This window comes from Perognathus longimembris, chromosome 8, assembly GCF_023159225.1.
Source record: "Perognathus longimembris pacificus isolate PPM17 chromosome 8, ASM2315922v1, whole genome shotgun sequence".
In the NCBI taxonomy this organism is placed as follows: Eukaryota; Metazoa; Chordata; class Mammalia; order Rodentia; family Heteromyidae; genus Perognathus; species Perognathus longimembris.
The window spans coordinates 893,769-915,647 of NC_063168.1; the positions used below are offsets into that span (position 1 = coordinate 893,769).

The 21,879-nt window shown below is 42.2% G+C and overlaps 1 protein-coding gene across 3 annotated transcripts in view; it reads left to right on the forward strand.

Annotated features, from left to right (window-relative positions):
• Positions 1-2,457: 2,457 nt before the first annotated feature.
• The window catches only part of Tmem131 (transmembrane protein 131), a 160,583-nt gene continuing 141,161 nt past the window's right edge, over positions 2,458-21,879 (forward strand). Inside the window, exon 1 of one of the 3 annotated variants that reach the window (XM_048352290.1) lies at positions 2,458-3,112. In XM_048352290.1, coding sequence (XP_048208247.1) covers positions 2,938-3,112 — 175 coding nt within the window. In that variant the 5' untranslated portion in view covers positions 2,458-2,937. The remainder of the gene's footprint in view (positions 3,113-21,879) is intronic. The other 2 variants (XM_048352289.1, XM_048352288.1) reach the window with 2 other exon arrangements.

Consider the following 21,879-nt stretch of genomic DNA (forward strand, 5'->3'; position numbering starts at 1 on the left):
TTAACATGCTAACTGGACAAATGGATAGGATTCACCGTGAAATTTTCTTACGTGCTATACTGTGCATTGGTTCCATCCACTTTTCTGCTCTTAGTCCGCCTTTCTGCTCTCCTCCTCTGACTCCTTTCCTGTTCTTCTCATAAACACATCTTGTTTAATATTTTGAAATGTATTAGACAGTTATCACACTCATTTACACCAAATACTTTCCCCAGCATCCTACAGCTAATAAGGCAGGCTAAGATTTAAGCTGATCTAGGGAAGGGAAAGAAAAATGAGGGTGTAAGATATCACAAGAAATGTATTCACTGCCTTATTATGTAACTGTACTCCCCTTTGTACAACACCTTATCAATAAAATTTTAAAAAAGATTTAAGCTGAGACATATCTGAGTGCCTTATAACTGTCTCCATTGGTCATTTACTAATCTGGGGATCAAGCGTATGGAAAATGAAAATCCTCAACAGCTCCTATCAGTCAGCACACATCAACTTGGTGCATCAGTCTTCAATCTTGAAGTGTGTCACGATCACCCAGGTTAGTTAACACGTGGATCACCGCACCTCAACCCAGGGTTTCTAACTCCCCAAGTTTGGGTGTAGCCTGTAATTTGTAATTTTTACAAGTTCCCATGTGCTTCAAGGAATAACACTGTGAAAACCACTGATTCAGTTGTTTCCCCCTGATTCTACCAGCTGGTAGCTGACAAATGCTCAGGTCTGTCTGAAGTCCAAAAATGGGAGGAGAAATGTTCACAACTCAGTGGTACGGAATGATGCTTGGTGTGACAGTTCCTGCAGCTTTAATTCATAGCTCTTTTGTCTGCATGGAATTTGAGTGTTAAAGGAAAGTGAATGATGAGGTGCTAGTGGCTAAATTTGAGGCCTCTCCAACACACAGGTTAACAAGGTTTCTAGCAAGCCATTTACCTTTATTACTATTATGCTCCTAGTGGTTACATCATCCTTTCCTGGAAAAAAAAAAAAAACAAAAAACGCTTCATCATCACTCCTACTCCCAATGCCCAAAAGGCATTTAGGTGTGTCCTAAAAGTCTACTGGGGTATTAGAAAGGCCCCCTTAAGAACCAGCAGGCAAGCTAAAGGGTTTAGAAGGAAGTTAGGCAAGAGAGGGGCTCTACTGTTTAAGCCTCATTAGCTTCATGCGAAATTGACCTCCAATCAAACATGCCTGTGTATGCCTAAGCTTATTGCAAGTTATTTCACAAGGGGTTCTTAAGTCTCAGTCTAGTAGGGCGTGTGGTTGATTGCTGCGGCCGAAGAGAACCCGAGCCACTCAGTGGCTGGAAAGACTTGTTTGCTGTGAACTTGGAATTGGGGGAAAGGCAGAAGCTCGCAGCTCGCGGGGAGGCTAAGCTTTGACCCAGCCCAGGCACTCATTTACATATCCCGGGGCTTCATTTCTTATGCTGGTTAGTCTTCCAGAAATCTCTTGCCTTAGGCACATACCAAATGCCTAATTTAGACATAATTATTCCTATCATATTACACCAAGGACAAATTTCAGCATGCATAAATCCCTAAGCTTAGTCTCGAGCACCGGAAAGAAAAACTGATTGCTCAGGTGAAGCACCGATAATCAGTTTAAAAATTAGGGTGCGGTTACTTCCAAATCATACTCACTTATAAATTCAAATGCTTGCTTGGCAAATATGACCGCTGCAGAGGAGGGCACTGTGCTCCTGTGGAAAATCTTCCTTAAACCCGCTTCCCTACCTATTCGGGGACACAGCGTGTGAAAATTCGGTTTGCGAACGCCTGGCCTCGGCTCAACACATGGCTGGCCCGGTGAGACGGTCCGGGCAGGCAGGGAGGAGGTGGGATCCGGCCTGCGAGGGGAGGGGAGGGCGCGGGGAGGGCGCGGGGGGGCGGTTCGAGGCCAGCCGCGGGCGGGCGGGCGGCCGGGGCGGGGCGGGCTGCTCCCCGCGCCCAGGCGGCCCGGGACGGCGTCGTGCCAGCGGCCCGCGGAGGACTGGTGCGGGGGAGCCTCCCGCGCTTCTCTGCGGGACCCCCGGGCACGGAAGGGCAAAAAGCCGCCTGCTGGCCCCACGCGGGCACGCGGGCACGGCGCGAGCGCCATCCCGGAGGAAGCACACCGGGGGCTGAGTCACACGCGGGGTATTCTCCACGTCGAGGGTGCGGCCGGCAGGAGTCACCGCGATGGCCTCGGCGCGCCGGGCCCGCCGCCCGGACGCGCGCTCGGACGCCGCCGGGGAGGCAGGGAGGGAGGCGGGCAGCCGGGCGGCCTGGCCGCTCGGAACACCGGGCCGGCTCTCCGCTGCGGCCTCGGGGGGCGCGGCGGCCCCGCCCACTCCAAGCCCCGCCCCCGCCCGGCCCCGCCCCCGCCCCACGACGGCTGCGCGGTGGGGGCCCACCCGTGCCCACGTGATCAGCGTCGCGGCCTCTGCGAAGCAGGGGCGGCCATCATAACTCCTGGCGGCCGGACCCAGGCCCGCGTCCCTCCTCTTCCCGGGACGGGCGGTGGTGAGCGGGCGACGTCGCGCTGCCCCGGCTCCGCGCCGGGCCTCCCCGAGCCGGCCCAGTCGCCGGGGCCCGCCGCCCCCCCCCCCGGGGGAACCGACGGCCGGGAGGCCCGCCCCGTGTCGGCGCGGCGGGGGCGGCGCCGGGGACGCGCCCCGCCCCTCGCAGGCCAGCGCCCGGCCCCCGCGGCCCTTGCCCGTTTCCAGTATGGCCGCCCGCCGAGCCTGACCCGCGGCCTCCCCGTCCCGGCTCCTCGTAGGCGATGCGGAGGCCGAGACCGTGACTGACACGCTCGCTCCCACGCACGCACGGACCCAGACCCACGCCGGGAGCCCGCGGCTGCGGCCCGGAACCGCCCTTCCGCCGGCCCCGGAGCCCGGACCACGGCTCCCGGGTCGCGCCGGCCCTCGAGCGCCGCGGCGCCCGGCCGGTAGGGATGGGGCAGCGGGCCGGAGGAGGAGCCGCCGCCGCCGCCTCCACGTCCGCCGGCGCCGGGCTGGAGCCCGCGGCCGGCCGCGGCGGGGGCCCGTGGAGCGCGGCCGCCAGCCTCCTGGGCGCGCTGCACCTGGTGATGACCCTCGTGGTGGCCGCGGCGCGGGCCGAGAAGGAAGGTGGGTGTCCGCGGCCGGCTGTCGGGGCGCGCGCGGGGGCCGCGGCCGGCGGGCGGGCGGGCGGTGGCGGCGGTGCCCGCGCCGCGCGGCTCCTGTCACGGCCCTGGCCCGACTTCGCGAGTCGGGCGCCCGGCCCGCGGCGGGCAGGGGCGGCTCCGGGCGCGGCGGCCGCGGGTCCGCGCTCCGCGTCCGGGGCGGAGGTTTTACCCGGGGCGCGCGGGGAGCGCTGGCCGGGACGCGCGGCGAACCCCGCGAGGCCCGGGGGAAGGTTCCAGGCGTCGGCCGCCCCCCGGCGTCGCCCTCCCGTCGCTCCGCGGCACCGGGGCGCCCGGAGCGCGGCCCCCTTCACCTGCCCGGGAAGCCGCGCGGAGCCGGGCCGCCCTCCCGGTGCCTTTCTGTGGGCCGGGTAGACTTGCCGCCTGCAGACCTTGTCACCATAATTTACAGCTCCGGAGAGGCTGGCGCCTGTTTTTAAAACTGGCCTTACTGTGACTGTAAAACTGGCACTTCGACCAGGGTTAAAAAAAGAAAACACTGTACGCTTGAAGATCAAATCCGAGTAATTCTGTCTGTTTCTGAGCCTCGGGGATAGGGAACAGGCACAAAGCTTTGAAGAATTCAGCAAAAGTGAATACTTTTTTTTTTTAGCCAAAAAATCTTGTTAGGTTAGCTTTCATTTCACATTACTACTACCAGACAATTAACTTTTTTGCCCTGGTAACTTAGAGTTGCTGTTAAACTTAATGACTAAAGTCACTTTATTGTTATGAGAGGCAACAGCAAGTGGAAACCAAATTAGTGTTAGAGTGTAGTTGTGGGTTAGTTGATTACTTCTGTTCAAAACATCCCATTCCTTCTTTAACTCTGTAAGTAACTTTAGTGTGGGTTAATACACAGAACAAACACCCGAGATTTGCCAAAGAATAATTGACGGAGGCAAGATTATTTCCACATATAATATTGCTGCCTTAGGACTAGTCAGGCCTGAGGTTGTGATAGTTCATCACTGCTTACATATCTGCATTTACTGTTCTTCTGTGTGATCATAGTACCCAGCATTTGGGCACGTTGTGGGTATTAATGAAACCTACTATATGGCTGTATTAAATGGAAAAGATCTTGGGGGTATAGTGTTCTTGCTTTTGTGTTCCTTTGCCTAGCTTGCATACAGTAGGCCCTTCCTTAACCTTTGCGGGAATGACTGTTTTCACACACTGTTAGCAGAGGGAAAAGAAGTAATGACAATCTAATAAAGCATGGAATTTGTATTATCCTGTTTGTTTTTTCAACAGTCATATGCTAATTTTCTAGGTACAGTTAAGTATACCTCTTATTTGAGAACTGTAGCCAAAAAATATGTTTGCTAATTCCCTATTTGCATAGTTTACAAGTGTTCTGCACTTCCCTCCTATCTATAGATGCTGGCAAGGGTTAGGCCAAGAGAATAGTTGCCAGGGTGTTGCGTATGAAAAGTGGTTGAATCAGCCAGTACTCCTGGCTGAATCAGACATCCTTTGTCACCCATGGTTCATCTGTATGCACAACTTTTATGAGCTAAGGAGTTGCTCAAGATATTGACAATGTAGAACATACTCTGCCTATCACAGATGGATCTGGTTCTAATCAGATATTTTCTGAAGACACCCCCACAAAGGACTTATGCTTCAAACCTATTTGGACATCAAATTCTGGTATAGGTTTTAATCTTTAGTAAGTAAGATGATTGATTGTAGTTGATTTTGTTACATGATTGTGACACTATGACTGGCACAAACATAACATTTGCCTCAAAAGAGTTCTGTTCTTTTTTTTTCTTCCAGTAAGTTTGGGCAGATTTCTGAATATAGCCAAATATTTACCCTCCTTTAATTTTTTGTTTCAAGTAATAACTCTTGAATTTTCAGTGTTAGGATTTACCTATAGCTTTAATGATGGTTCTCTAGGTATTTTGTATGCTTGTATATTTTTCTTACATTGCAGTAAAATTTTACTAGAAAAATCTTCAAAGAAAGAGAAAATTTAAGGCCTCCCGAAGAAAGCTGCAGACATAGATTACCTAATGCAGTTTTTCATGTTTGAACTAGATGTTGATTTTCTTGAGTAAGAAGCATGAGCCACTTCTTGTCTTCTTTATGTCTTAACACTCCAGAATCTTAACTGATCTGTGGGCGATGTTATCATGAGTACAGAGGAAAGGAAACCTTGAAACTATTTTGGCTATGTTCACAAGTTTGTTAGGACTTTGAAATAGTTACCAGATGGAGAAGTCACTATAATTACTACAGATAACTAGCTTAATTTGGGTTGGTATTAGGATTTTTCTTGAGGGTATGCTCTAGAAACTGAAATAGTGAAAGTGTGTATATACCCATGGTGAAACTAAATTAAAGCATGTATATAGATGATTGCAGTGTATGTACATAGTGTGCATATAATTTTGAGTAGTCTTTTGAGTTAAATCAGCTTATTGTGGCAAGCACATAAGCATTTAAAACAGTTTTTTTTTTTTTTTTTTTTTTGCCAGTCCTGGGGCTTGAACTCAGGACCTGGGCTCTGTCCCTGAGCCTGATCAGAGTTAGTGCTCTGCCACTTGAGCCACAGTACCCACATCTGTTTTGTTGTTATTGTTGTTTATGTGGTGCCGAGGAATTGAACCAGGTCTTCATGCATGCTAGGCAAGCACTCTACCACTAAACCACATTCCCAACCCCCAAATAAGCATTTTTAAGAAATCTTATACTTTGTAATACAGGTTCATTGTAAAATGGGTTTTTGGAAGGCATGGTGCCTTTTAACTCAGGGTTGAGAAACTATAATTTATCTACTAAATGTAAACTTGGACTATTTTCAGAAATATGGTTTTTTTTCCATTCATGACAAATTTAAACCTGAATGCTACCTGTATTATCATCAGTTGGTGATTAATGATGACAAGATAAAGTTTGACAGTCTTAAAACACATTTTTTGCCAGTGTACTGTTTCCTGTGCAAATTTTTGTTTTAATCTATAATTATGTTGTAAGTACAGAATAACAGTACAAAGTACTCTCTATAAAGCATAGTAAGAACAAAGTGCTTAGGACTAAGAGCCAAAAAAAAAAAAAAAGAGATTAAAAAATGTATTAGTGGGGCTGGGAATATGGCTTAGTGGCAAGAGTACTTTCCTTGTATACATGAAGCCCTGGGTTCAATTCCTCAGCACCACATATATAGAAAAAGGCCAGAGGTGACGCTGTGGCTTAAGTGGCAGAGTGCTAGCCTTGAGCAAAAAGAAGCCAGGGACAGTGCTCAGGCCCTGAGTTCAAGGCCCAGGACTGGCAATTAAAAAAAAAAAGTACTAGTGATTTGTCTTAGAATAGTAGAATTGGAGAGATAATTACTTTATAATGTAAAGATACATTGTAAATTGATTTTCTTTTTTTTTTCTTCTTTTTTTGTACCTGTCCTGGTGCTTGAACTCAGGGTATGGGCACTGTCTCTGAGCTTTTCTGCTCTAGGCTAGCCCTTTACCACTTGGTACAGTTCCACTTCTAACTTTTTTTTTCCCGTAGTTAATTGCAAATGAGAGTTTCATACACTTCCCTGCACAGTTTGGCTTCAAACTGTAATACTACCTTCAGCTTTCTAAGTAACTAGGCATGAGCCACCAGCACCCAGCTTAAAGTGATTTTCTTAAGAATGAGATGTCTTTACCCTCTTATGATGGTAGATGGTAGGGTCTGTTAGTAGAATAATACTTAATAAGTGCTTCTAATGATGACCGTTTCCCCCCCACCCCACCCCCAAACACAGGAACTGAGTGCTGTCCTTGAGCTTTTTTGCTCAAGGCTAGCGCTCTAGCACTTGAGCCACAGTCCCACTTTTAGCCTTTCGGTGGTTAATTGGAGATAAGAATCTCATGGACTTTTTCCGGCCCTCGGCTGGCTGTGAACTGCAATCCTCAGATCTCATCAGCCTTTCTAAGTAGCTACAATTATAGGTGTGAGCCACTGGAGCCATGCTTGAATTTTTACTTTTGATGTTTGCTTTGTTTTTTGAGAAAGGGTCTTAAAATGGGAACTTCACTGTGTGTAGTCAAGGCTAGTCTCTTAACTCTTAATTTCTTCCTACCTCCGCTACCTGGAGCACTGAGGTTTCCGGCATGAGCTAATACACTTATTACTAAACAAACCATCATTGCTTACTTTCAGTAGGAACTGTTTGATACTGTCACATACATTGGAGTCTTATTGTGGGAAAAGGTATGCCCTTTCTTGTACTAATAACTTTTTTCCTCTTCCTGCTTTGTACAGTGTATCCTGATCGTTACCTTTGCCTCCTGTGACTTGGGTTTTTTGATTGGCTTTTCCAGACCAAGAGGCTTTTTCCGCAATGCCGGTTTTTCCTTAATGTCTGTTGTAAGCAGCATCCGGTTCTGTTGCACTGCTTTGTGTTTCTTGGGTATAGTTGTGTTCTAGCTGTCTGTGGCTACACTTTATTTGAACATGTCCAGGGCAGGATTATCTTGCACTACCTCCAGTTTCTCCCAGTTTTTATTCATGCCATGATTTTTCTCCTTGCCACACTGGACTCATTTATTACCCTCATTTGATTAAGTGGGCTCAGGACCTGTGGCCCCTTTCTTTGGCCACCTGTCTCACAGTCTGTCCCTGGCCTGGGGCACTGCAGTAGACTTCTTCCATCTTCCACCATCAGTCCTTCACTCTCTCTTTGAATTTGCAGTACCTTATTACTCATTTGTCATTCATTCCTATGCTTAGTTGTGTACTGTCTTGTTCAGCTACTTTAAAATGAGTTCATAGGTGTCATTCTTTGCCCAGACTGGAATTTCTTTAGGCCAGAAACATGACTGAGGTTTAGAGTCTTTAGGACAGAAACATAACTTGAGTTTAGAATCAGAGTAGGTAAAAACCTCATCCTAGATGTAGGTGTCATTAGAAATCTACCATGATAGGACATTCAGTGACACCACTTTTTGCTTCCTCATATGTTTCATTACCTTGTAACAAAAATTATTTTTATGTACTTACCTAAGTCAGCACTTGCGTAACTTTGGGATTTGAAGATTTCAGATTCTCACAAAGCCCTAATGTATATAGTTCATAAAACTGAAGCATATAATGGTTAGCTAAATATTTAATGTATTGGTAAATATTTTCTAGAACTGGTAAGTGGTAGGGCCAGGAGTTTATCCCAAGCCACCCGTTCCTAGCACCAATGCCATGTATTGGGTTCTTATGAATATAGATTTTTATCATTATGTACCAATTGGGAAAAGAATAGACTTGCTAGCTGATGCAAAACAAATATTAAGTGAAGCACACATTGTTTTGGCTTTGCTTTTAAATGGACATATTCTGTCAGCTTGTTAACTATTAAAAAGTTCACAGCCTATTCTGAATTAGGATAGTTTTTAAAAGAAGTGAATGAATCCAGGAAAATGAATATTTGGTGTTGAAAGTGACTGATTTCTGTTTTCAATGATTTTAGGTACCTTGTTGTATTGCTTAGTTTAATATTAAACAATAGTGCATTCTGTAGCTACTCCTTAGCTCTAAAATTGGTGTGACAAGCTAGTGTGACTTAAGAAATACTCTTTGAAATTGGTTCTTTATTAAAAGGAACTGGAGGTAATCCAAGGGCTGGTACTAGAATTTGCTTCTGACAGTCTTTAAAACTTTATTGAAGAGTTCAGGGGCTTCAGAAGTGATTAATTTCTGGTGGTTAGTTGTTTCTTATGAAAGCTTTTGGGAATTAGTCTTTGCTCTTTGTAATGTTTATTTTACTGTATACAACAAGTTAGAAGTTTGAAAAATATTTTAAGGTATCAGAGGATTCTTGACATGGTCTGTCATGATAGTGTGAAACCTGCCCTATCTACTTACTTTTGTTTATTGCATTTTTTAAAAAATTCTGGAAAATAATTCAAAATTTATTGTCTTAATAATCACTAAGTGTATAGTTGAGTATTCACATTGTTAAATAGTAGTTCTCCAGAACTTTTTCATTTCATAAAACTTTTATACCCATGAAACCCATTGTCCCCATTTCTCTCTCCTCATTTTACACCCTTGTAGCCCTCATAACTACCATTTTCCTATTTCTGGGAATTTGAAGATAGATGCCTCATATAAGTATAATGATATAGCATTTGCTTGTTGTTGTTGTTTTTTTAGACAAAGTCTCACTATGTAACCCATGCTCTATCATACTGCCACAGCCTCTCAAGTGTTGGGATTACAGGTGTGTATCATCATGCCTCAATAGCATTCTTTTTTGACCTGCTTTTCTCACTTACCATAATACTCATAAATCTTATGTTGTAGCGTAAGATAGGATTTTCTCCTTTTGCCTGCTTTTAAAGAAGGAAGAAAATTACATTATACATATATACTGCTTTTTCTTCATTCATGTACACTTGGATTGCTTCTACCTCATGGCTTGTTGTGAATAAAGCCTTGAGGATGGATTTGTAAAGATCTCTTCAAAACCTTGATTTCAATTCTCTCTCTCTCTCTCTCTCTGTGTGTGTGTGTGTGAGTGTGTGAGTGTGTGAGAGATACTGGGGTTTGAATTTAAGGCCTTCTGCTACTAGGCAGGTAGTCCTATCTCTGAGCCATGCCATTCTGCCTGAAATAATCATGGTTCCCTTTTTGCACTAGTTATTTTGTCTAGGTGTGTTCTTGAACTTGACCTCCTATTTTACACTGCCTGCCATAGCTAGAATGACAGGCACATGGTACCACACCTAGCTTCTTCCTTCGAGATGGAATCTCTCAAACATTTTTTGCCTGGCTGGTGTGGAGCTGCAGTCCTCCTGATATCAGCATCTTATGTAGCTAGTAGACAAGTGCACATCAATGTACTCAAGCTACTGATTGAGGAGGAGTCTCAAACTTTTTGCTTAGACTGACCTCAGACTATGATCCTCCTGTTACCAACCTCCCAAGTTACTTGTATTACAGACATGAGTCCCCTTGAAGAGGCTGCACCTAGTGTCCTAAAGTCTCCAGCTAGGCCCTATCAAATGTGGCTGTAGACTTTTTTGACATGTGAGCATTTGGAAGCACATTCAGAATCTAGCCATAGGAAAAAGAGTGATGTCATTACCAATTAAAGAGAAAGTGATGAAAAAGTATTTCTTATGATAATATTTATACACTTTGGAGTGTCAGTACTTCAGGAATATATACCAGTAGTGTTTGCCTGTAATTGATGATGCCTATAATTCATAATGATGAATTATAATGATGCCACCATTGAGAACAGTGCTTAATGATGATTACTCATGTTTATCAAGCACGTTCTTTGTATCAGGCATGGTACTGATTATGTCCCATTCTTTTTCACAGTAATCCTACTTGTGTGAGAGTCTTTACCCCGAAAATCTGTTTGTCCTTAGCTACATTTTATCTACATCTATCTGTACTACTGGGGGTGCTTATTTGTGGCAGCTTAATCATTTTAACCCTCAAAGTGAAGCAATGTGATATCAGTTGGGTCTTTTTGCAAATACATTATAGAGATTTATTTTGAAATATTGTTTTAATTAAAATGTTAGTCTTCAATTTAAGACTAGAATAAATTAGTTGTAAAAACACACTTTGTAAAAGGTAAAAATAATTGTAACTAATCAAGAACCAACTTTAAGCACCTCTTCAGTTACCTCTTTCTGTGCCTGGTAATAATTTTGTATTTTTAAATTGGCTTACATTAGCTGTGGTGGGGAGGGGGTGGTATTTCATGGTTAATTTTCCAGACATACCCCCTCTGTCACTCTGCCTTCCCCATTTCCCAAAACAATTTCAACGGATTTTATTGTTCAGGACTTCATACTTACTCATGTTGATGTTCTACCATTTGAGCTGTGCTTCCGGTTCTTCCTGGTAATCTTTGGATAACTGTTTTACCATGTTGAGTATGTGCATGTGTGTGTGCGCACGCGTGTGCATGTATTCTTGACTTTGTTCTAAGATGTTGCTATATTTTTTCTCCTTCAGCTGTGAATTGAATCCAGAATTCATAAAATCTAGGCAAAGTTCTACCACTGAGGTACATACCCAGTCCCTTGAGGTTTTGCTTTGAAGGTATGTTATGTGAGTCTGGAGTAGTGTTCAGTTTTGGACTATTCACAATTGAGGCAGGACTCTTCTGAGTACTCTAACCAAGATTTCACAAATTCTGTTCTTTCTTTTGCCTCAGTTTCACTGGTTGGATTAGGCACCTATACCTGACCCTGTATGAATGCTGGGCACTGCTCCCTCCACAGTCTTTGAATGGTTTCTTCCCCTTCTCCTGTCTTAATTACTTCCCATACATATGTGAACAGTGCTTTGCTGAATAGGCAATGGGGCCCTTCTGTTATTCTTGAGAATTTGAAGTTCTTTCCTTTCCATGTTCTTTCCTAGAACTCTTACTGCCTCACTTTCCTTGCAGTCTCAGCTTTGTCTCATCAACTTAGAGAATCTACCAGGCTCTACCAGTTTGTCCTCCCTGCATTGTGGCCTGGTAACTCTCTCAGGCAGTAAACTGGGGCAGTCATAGGATTCACTTTGTTTCCCATCTGTAGTGGATTGTCTTAACTGACTGGCTTACTGAAAATTATCATTTACTGTATTCTAGGATTTGGGCTCTTTTAGGTTGGGAAGATTCTGTCCCTGTTGATCCATTATGACTGAAAGCAAATAGAGGCATATACATTAGTGTTTATTCTCCAGAACACTACTCTTTATTTTCAGGTGTTTTTCTTGAAACTTTTGCTACATAGAAAACTTGATAATTAATATTGAATAGGATAATGTAATAGGTTTCTTTTGCTGCTTCTGCTGTTAAACCAAATAACCACAAACTTAGTAGCTTTAAAACAACACTAATTTGCTGCCTTAAATTAAAAGTCTGAAATCTGTATCACTTTGATAAAGTTGAAATTTTGGTGGAATCATTTTCTTTCTGGAGTTGCTAAGGGACAATCTGTTTCTTGACTTTCTTTAATTCTTTTTTTTAATTAAACTTTTTTCTTTATTGTCAAAGTGTGGTACAGAGGGGTTACAGAGGGGCTGGGAATATGGCCTAGTGGCAAGAGTGCTTGCCTTGGTTCTTGACTTTCTGTCCGCTAAAGGCTATATATCTTGGCTTAGAAACTCTTCCTCTGTCTTCAAGGACAGCAGCTTTGGGACAACTCTTCTAAAGTGCCATCTCTCTGGTTCTCCTCTTCTGTTTCCTCTTCCAATTTTAAAGACATTGGACCCACCCAGATGATCCAGAATAATCTCTCTGATTAAAAATCAGCTGATAAGAACTGTAATTTATACCACACCCTCAATTCTCTTTTGTTTTTTGTTTTTTATTTTTTTGGCCAGTCCTGGGCCTTGGACTCAGGGCCTGAGCACTGTCCCTGGCTTCTTCCCGCTCAAGGCTAGCACTCTGCCACTTGAGCCACAGCGCCGCTTCTGGCCGTTTTCTGCATATGTGGTGCTGGGGAATCGAACCTAGGGCCTCGTGTATCCGAGGCAGGCACTCTTGCCACTAGGCTATATCCCCAGCCCATCTCAATTCTCTTTTGCCAAGTGACCTGACATATAATCATAGGATCCTGAGATTATGATGTAGACACCTTGGAGTGGGCTGGCAGATATTATTTTTCCCATACAGGTAAGTAAGTGGCTTTTCAGCATCATTATCTTTGCCTCAGACTTTTTTTTTTATAATAAGATTGGTTTTATATAGGATTTTCTTCTTAATCTCTACACATGAAAACATATTGTTAAAAACAATGGGGGGCTGGGAATGTGGCGTAGCGGTAGAGTGTTTGCTGTGGCGTAGCGGTAGAGTGTTTGCCTAACATGCACGAAGCCCTGGGTTGGATTCCTCAGCACCACATCAACAGAAAAGGCCGCAAGTGGCGCTGTGGCTCAAGTGGTAGAGTGCTAGCCTTGAGCAAAAAGAAGCCTGGGCAAAAAAACCAAACAATGAGCTGCCTAGAGCCCTGGTGGCTTTCATCTGTAATCCTGTAATCTTAGCTACTCTTGGAGGCTGAGCTGTGAGGATCAAGGTTCAAAGCTAGCCCACCCTGGAAAGTTCAACAGACTCTTAGCGCCAATTAACCATCAGAAAACCGGAAGTGGCACTGTGGCTTAAGTGATAAGAGTGCTAGTTTTGAGCTGAGGAGTCAGGGAGAGAGCTCAGTCCCAGAGTACAAGCCCAATGACCAACAAAAACAAAATAAAAAGCCCCTGTGTGAGCTGGGCACCAGTGGTTCTCTAATCTTAGGCACGGGAAGCTGAGACCTGGAGGATTGTGATTTAAGGATTCTGAATTTGGAGGTGTGGCTTAAAGAACCAACCAGGAACATGCTGGTTTCAAGTCCCAGTATGGAGGGGAGGGGGGTCTACCAAAACAATGAGACTGACTGTGTAGTCCAGACCAAACTTGTTGTTTGTGCATTTTTATGTGCTCATTATGTACATACACACATAACACTTAGAGGTAGCTTATTTTCATTCCAGATTGACTCAGAAATTAACTTTTATGCATCATTCACAGAGTTTTTAGAATTTCTCAGCCTGTTGGATTTGATTATCTATATAAACTCTTCAAACTTATGTAGAGACTGATTGCCACAAATTAAATTTTAGACAAATATTAGCTACTGTACCTTATATATGTGTCAGGTGTTTCATTCCTCTTAAAACTATATAATGCTATCTCACCCTCTTATCACTGCTTATTTCTTGTGTTCTTTGTCACTGTTTATCACATGGAACAGCTGTTCACTTCTTGTAGGAGCTTGTTTCCTATCAGGCCTTTAGCAGTGTCATCACATGCCAACAATGTCAGGGCTGACCAGGCCCAGAATTTTTTCCCTGACCTTTTCCCAGGAACTTTTGTGAAGGCATATATGTACTTGATATTGACAGAATAATTTATGTACATTAAGTTACCACAATGTTTCTGTGTACCAATTCATAGTTGCTGCTATAGATGTCTCATATTATATTTGATTGCTCTCTTCTTTATATGTTTAATTATTGATAAACTTCTACAGTAATTTATTTGAGTCAAAAGTTAATACTCAAGATGAATCTCTAATTTTAAGTATTATGTGTGCCTTACTCCCACCCCCCTAAACTGCATTTATAAACCATTCAAGTCCAAGAAGATTGGGTGTCAAGAGATCACAAGTGCCAGTTTCAGAGCACACAGTTAAGCCAGAAGGTATATGTGACATCTGCTGTTGCTCCTTTCTTCTGCTTTGCTGCTATGGACACATCCTTGGTGGAAATGAGTTAGATATCCCCAGCAGGGCAGGCTCGTAGAAGTTGGCCAAAGTGCTTAGCACTCTCCTTGAGGCAGAAGTAGGCTTGAGTTATCACCCTCCATTCCCCCTGCTCCTGGGACCTGGAGCCCAATCCTTTTAGCAACTGTTCTTGCACCTGGTTGATTTCTTCCTGGGGTCTACTAATAAGTAGATGAGGTCAAAGCTTTGCAGATGGATAGCTCTTATATAGTAATATTATAGTTATAAATCACTTGCTAGTTGTATGCTAATTTTTCTTGACTTTAAAATGGACATGCACATGCTTACTAGAGTTGTTCTACACTGTGTGTTAAGGGAATCTTAGTTTCTTAATAACTTTACATAGAAGACATTCTTCATTTTGTTTTCTCTTTTTTTCTATAGCTATTTGCTTTGGACTATAACTATATGTTTTACATCTTCTCTCTTTGTCTCTTTCTTTCTTACCAGTGGAAGAAACTGAGCATGCAGCCTTTGTCTCTTAGATTGGTTATTGCTATTCTTATTCTTTCTATTGAGCAGTTCTTTGGGAAAAAGGGAGCCTTAGGACATACCCTCAAAAGGTAGCCATTTGTTGAAGATGTTATGTTTAATTTTGATGGTGTATGCAAACATTTGTTCCAGTGGAAGAACAAATTTACTCAAATGCATGCCCTGGAGGATGGATCTCAAGCTTTGTACTTTTAGCTCACAGTAGCACATTCCTGGACACATTTGTGCCCTAACCATTGCCACACTGTCCTTGAGGCAGAAGTAGGCTTGAGTTATCACCCTCCATTGGCCCTGGTCCTGGGACCTGGAGCCCGATTATTATAGTAATTCTCAGTCACCAAGAAGATAATCTTATGGGATGTGGCACAGTTCTACAATAGAAAGGGGCTGGGTAAAATTTAGAGAAGGGGATGTGGTTGTATTATTATGGTAATATCAGATAGTCTGGGGTCATAGGTAAGGCAGCTTTGGAAGGATGATGGATGCCAACTACTTTGGGGAAAAGATGGGTTGGGACTTCAGTTTCACAATTCTGTTCCTCAAGGTTCTTACTATATCACCTTGCTCTTTTTTTTTTTTTTTGAGCAAGTTATATGTAGAAATGTATTGAATAATCTCCAGATAAGCTATGTGTAGCTATGTTTCTGACTCATTGTAGAATGAGTGCTTTAAGACTTTGGAATAGCAGCCTGGAAAGAGATGTACCAGCACAGAAAGCTACATTGGAAGCCTATCAGAGAAAGCCTGAAAGTGTTATTAATTAAGATCTAAAATGGAAATGTTTATAACATGCGTGAGACAGAAAAGTCAGCATGGAAGGAGGGTGGTGGGGCAGAAAGGTCCAAATAAGGGGAGTTTGGATAGGAGCCTGGAAGAAACTAGTGATAAAGTTCTAATGGGTTATCTAAGTATACATATGCTGCCACCCCCATCTTTAGGGAACTGGCTTAAGATAATGTACTATGTTTAGGGTGACTTCTCATTTGCATGATTGAAGATAAAATACCCAATTTATATATACCTCATGGCCCCAATATAGTAACAAATTGTTACTTAGAGAGTCAATATTGACATAATTATTGTCATATTGTCTTATCCTGGTGGGTGGGATGCATCTTACAAACTGGCTTGAAGTTTTGAGTTAGGGACAGAATGTCATTCCCTGATAGCAGTAGCTAGGAAACATGTTCTGGTCAGCCTCTGTCTTTACCACCTAAAGTCAAGTGGAGGTTGTTTAGAGTCAGTCATTCTTGCTTTGTGAGTAGTTTCCTACCAGCATATGCCAACACTCCTTGGCATGCTTTCTGAGGATTTCTGTTTTTTGTTTTGTTTTTTTGCCAGTCCTAGGGCTTGAACTCAGGGCCTGAGCACTGTCTCTGGCTTCTTTTTGCTCAAAGCTAGCACTCTACCACTTGAGCCACAGCACCACTTCTGTTTTTTTCCATATATATGGTGCTGAGGAATCGAACCCAGGGCTTCATGTATACGAGGCGAGCACTTTTAGCACTAGGCCATATTCCCAGCCCTTTCTGAGGATTTCTGTTTCTAACTAAGCATCTCATCATTCCAGAGAGAAGGGCAACTGCTGTGTCATCTGTGGTGAACATGACATACAGCAGGGGTTTGGTAATCCCATCTCTGCTGAAAGTGAACTACATGTGGACCAGTGGCTTGTGATCGTTCACACGAGTTCATGCTTGTGTCTTGAAACCTTAATACTTAAAATGTGTAAAAACTACATAGCTAGGATAGTCCTAGCAGAGGATCACAATAGCTCAATAGCTGTGTATATATGATCACATAAGATGATGCTAAGCGAAACGAATGCCAAGATATGGAAACAGGGTTTTCATTATTGTTGTTATTTTTAAGGTACTATGTGAAATTATTTCTTTTTTCTTTCCTATGGTTTATCCCCTGTTGTCAGTATTTTTGATTTTGGTACCCTGGGTATTGTATATATGTTTATCTGAATTAGGGAAGGGAAGGGTAACATCAAGATGATGAGACAAAGGACAAAGTGAAGTAATACAACAGTGAAATTCACAAGACAATATGTTGGAAATTAACCATACAACTTGGGGGGAGGGAAATGGGAAAGAATGAGGGAGGAGGTAACAAGTTTGACAAGAAATGTACTCACTACCTTATATATGTAACTGTAACCCTTCTTTACATCACCTTGACAATAAAAATTTTAAAAACACATATATTTTAATATTCTTTAAAAAAAGATTCTCTGAGCCCTTATCTGGCTGTCATGCCTCACTTCTTATCCAGTCACCAAGCTAGACTAAACTGGCAAATTAATTCATTAAGTTTTATTCAGTAGGAGCTATGCCCCAGGCTGAGTCTAGAAAGATAAGACATGGTTCTAGCCTTACAGAGTCTTCCATATGGTGAGGTGAAAGGTCTACAGACAGACATTTAGTGTTCAGTGTTTGAGTCACAACTGTCGATGTGTACTGGGGGTCCTGGGAAAGGCAGATCTCAAGTCAGAAGCCAGAGCGAATACATTCAGTGTGGTTAAGTTCACATACTTCAACTGCACTTCCTCCTTTTACACATGATCTTTAGCTTTGAATTAAGTATTTCAAGTCCCCAAGTAAGCAAAACACCTTTTGAACTTCTTGAACTTCTTTAGAATTATTAGTAACCTATGCAGTTTTGTTATAAAGTGTCTGTGAAGAGTTTGTATTTATTTTTCCTCTCCTTGTCTCCTAATCTTAAAAAAAGTAATCCAGTGTAAACAGTGGTATAAGACATCACAATAGGATGTTTTATATGCAAAGTCAGCTTGGTAGGATTAAAGAGGAGAGCATTGAGGCTCCAGTATTACTAATAACCTTGGACAAATTACTTACATTGAGTATGTTTTCTCATAGACTAAAGGGAAGACGTATTTTGTGGAATGTAGATAGTGTAAACTTTTTGTTTGAGTACTTCATCTATTTTTATATTCTCTCAACACTTTCAAAAAGCTTACCATTGCAAGATTTTAGTTGAGTATACATTTTTATTAAAAATAATTTTATTCATTAAAATATCTTATTTCCATATAATATTTATACTTTGATATTTTTGTTCTCTCCTTTTAGTTAGTTGGTTGAGAATTTAAAAATAAGTGAGTCTAATCCTCTCAAACATTCCATTTAGTGGCCACATAGGAGCAAATTTACCCTCTATATTGTTTTATGATAAACTTCTTGTTCTTTATCAGCATGTATTACTCATACACTTAGTACTTTTTTGAAAGTACTGTTGGGCTCTGGGACTGTGTTTATGACTTAACAAATAGTTATTAGCTTCCAAGAATTTCTTGATAGAGTGACGGGCATAGACAGGTAATTATAGTGTAAAGTTAAAGACACATATCAAATTGTATGTGTCATAGGAGGGAGTTGAGTTGACTCTATATATGTATTGATTGGCTTAAGATCTATGCTGGTAAGAGTATTTAAGTTTGAATCTATGTAACTCAGTTTCACTGTGTGTTAAAACCCTGCTCCAAGCCAGGCACCAGCGGCTCATTCCTATAATCCTAGCTACTGAGGAGGCTGAGTTCTGAGGATCACAGTTCAAAGCCAGACCAGGCAAGAAAGTCTGTGAGACTCTCATCTCCAAGTAAGCACCAAAAAGCTGGAAATAGGTTGTGTGGCTCAAGTTGTAGAGCACAAACCTTGAGCAAAAATGCTCAGAGACAGTTCACAGGCCCTGAGTTCAAGCCCCAGGACTGGAGCTGTGCACGTGCACATACACACACACACACACACACATACTGCTCTATGAGTTCCTTCTGACTCACCAACCTTCCTACCCATTTAATAAGTGTGCCTTCTATTGTTTTTTGAGATTGGGTCTCATTATGTAGTCTAGTCTGGCCTAGAACTCTTCATCCTCATGCCTCAGCTCAGCTACTATGTGTGCCTTTAAAAAAAATTTAAGTAGAAGGCAGATATTGAATACTGGGAAAAGCTTGATTAGAGCAAGCATGCATCTTCCTGATAAATGATCAGTCTTATCATTATATACATGTACCTGGCTGCCCATCTCTATGTAGAGAGAAACATAAAACAGACATGGAATACAGACTTGCTTGTGATTTTGAGCAAGAGATCTAACGCTCATGCCTTAGCTCCCTGATACATTTTAATAGAGATAGGACTGCTTGTCTTGTAGGGTTGGTGTAAGTTCTGAGTGACATAGTCAGTAGGGCTTGACATAGAGTAAGTGATAGATTAGTGCTGTTGTTGTTACATATTCATATCATGTTTCATGGTGGACTACTTACATAATACCGGGCGAGCCACATTGTAGTTATTTTCAATTGGACCAGATCAGCTCCTTGGCTGGAAGGTATTTCATACATTCAGCCCAGCAGACATTCATGGAGGCCCATGTTTCAGACACTGACTTTGTTCATTGATGCTTCAGGATGAAAAAGAAATGATCTCTGACCTCAAGAGATCTGTACATTTTATTTGTGTTGCTCTCTTTGTCTTCCCAAAGTGCTTTATTTAGATCAGGATACTCTTAAGAATTAGATTTGAAAAGAGAAGACATTTTAAAAATTAATAAAAGGGTCTCTCTTTTAAAGCAATACAAGCAATGGGAAATTGCCTTTTCTAGACCCTTATTAACCACTCCAGAAAGATTTTTGTTCAAGTTAGCTGTTAGGCGCCGTGCTGGTTTAAGTACTGCTGAGTATGTTGCAGTGATCAGGACAACCAGCTTTACTCTGTGAGGTTTACTCTGTGGATACATTCTGTCAGTTCTAGAAATCAATCTAACTTATTAGATTTTCATGGTAGAAATTTGCTTTATGACAAAGGAAAAATTAGATACTTATCAATGACAAACTAGTGGTAGCAAAGAAATTAAGTTAGATAAATTCACATATAAAGTTTTTTTTTTTTTAATTTTCTGAGCTGATAGAGGTTATACATTCCTTTAATCGCAGCCCTTAGAAGTACAGGCAGGAGAATTATTAGTTTGAGACCAGCCTGGGCTACATAGTGAGACCTGTCTCCAAAATGAAGGGCCTAGAGTAGTGGCTCACACTTGTAATCCCAGCTGCTAGGGGAGGCAGAGATTGGGAAAATCATGGTTTAAGGACAGCCTATGCAAAAGTTAAGTGAGATCTCATCTCAACAAAAAAGCTGGGTAGTGGTTCTGCCTGTAATCTCAGCTATGCAAGAGGTATAGATCACAGTCTAGGGTAGCTTGGCAAAAAACCACAAGGCTCCATCTGAAAAGGCTTATCACGGTTATCCATATTCATCATTCCTGGTGTTCACGAAGTGCTTGGCAGAGCAGCTCTTTGAGTGGCCCTGACAGTCGGTGTTTGGTGAGTAGTGTCTGTCATGTCCCAGATACTCTAGGTAGTAATTCCTGTTTTAACAAGAAATGTTCCCATAGTATATAAATAATGACACTGGCGTTAAGAGTCATTGTTTTCCTAAGTGTTCCTAATAGTATATTTTAAATAATCTTACTGTAGATTAAGCATCCCTTGCCAGAAGAATCTGCAATTCAAAGGTTTTTGAGTGCTGATATGATGCTTGCTACAAGGAGAAAATTCCATACCTGACCTGTCTTATATGAGGCAGTCAAACAAAGCACAGCCACAAGGCTGGGTATAAAGCTCGTGTGAGAGAGCCCTTGTTTAGCATGTGTGAGGCATTGGTATAAAAGGAATTCTAGGTTTTAGGCCTAAACTCCAAGGATTCCACATATGATACCTGGTCCCTGACTCCAATATGCCAGACAAAGAGATGTAAGTAATGGTAAAAGACAGAAAAAGATTTTTTAAATGTACTGTGGGCACATTGGAACAAGAGGCCAAGTGAGCATGTCAGTTCATCTTTTCCATATGGACGTGTGCCTTGGGTTTAAATAGAGAAAGAATTTGGGGCAAGTAAAGAGACATGTGCTTAATTATTAAACAGTCACAAGTTTGGTCTGGTAATTATCTCCCCGTTGGACAGGTGAGGCCTTATTAACCAGAAGAAAGTTGTTACCTGGTAAGGGGTTGCCTCAACTCTGTTGAAGTATGTTTATTCATCAGTAGTGTCCTTCCTGATTTAGTCTTGTCCTTCCTGATTTCTAGGAGGCTACAAAGTGACTTGAAGAGCTTAGGACAGAGATACAGAATGGAGGCAGGGATGCCAACCTTTTTTCCTACTTGGATATTTTTCAGGCTCAATTGAGGAGTCTTTTTTTTTTTTAAATTTTTCAGCCAAACCAGTGCCTGTATATCTGTTATACTCAGTTTGATCTCCATCCGGCTTTGAGGGAAAAATACAAATTAAAAAAAAAAGTAGGCATACTAACAATTACTTCCAATTACCTTCAGGCTGTCAATGTTAGAAATATGTAAAACATAAATGATTTGTGCCTAGTTTTAGATCCCATCCCTAAATATTCCAAAGTCTGAAAGCATCTGGAAAGAATTTCTTTTTTTTTTTTTTTTTTTTTTTTTTTTTTTTTTGGGGGGGTTTTTTTTTTTTTTATTAATTGGACATAAATTTTTTTACAAGGTGTTGTGCAAAGAGGGTGCAGTTACATAGTAGGGCAGTGTGTACATTTCTTATGATATCTTACAACCTGTTTTTCTATCCCTTGTCTAGGTCAGGTTGACATATATGCAATATACAATGTATCAAGAACATATACAGTATTCACAGACTTGGTCTCTACTGTCTCTCCGTCTCCCTTTGTTAACAGTCATATATCAGGGAGATCATGCCCCTTTGTTTTCTGTGTTCTAGGCTTGTCTCACTCAACATTATTTGTTCGAGTTCCGACCATTTCCCTGCAAATAACAATATTTCACCATTCCTAATCGCTATGTAGTATTCCATTGTGTATAAGTACCATATTTTTTGGATCCATTCGTCTGTGGAGGGGCATCTGGGTTGTTTCCATATTTTAGCTATTGTGAATTGTGCCGCAATAAACATGGTAGTACAAATGCCTT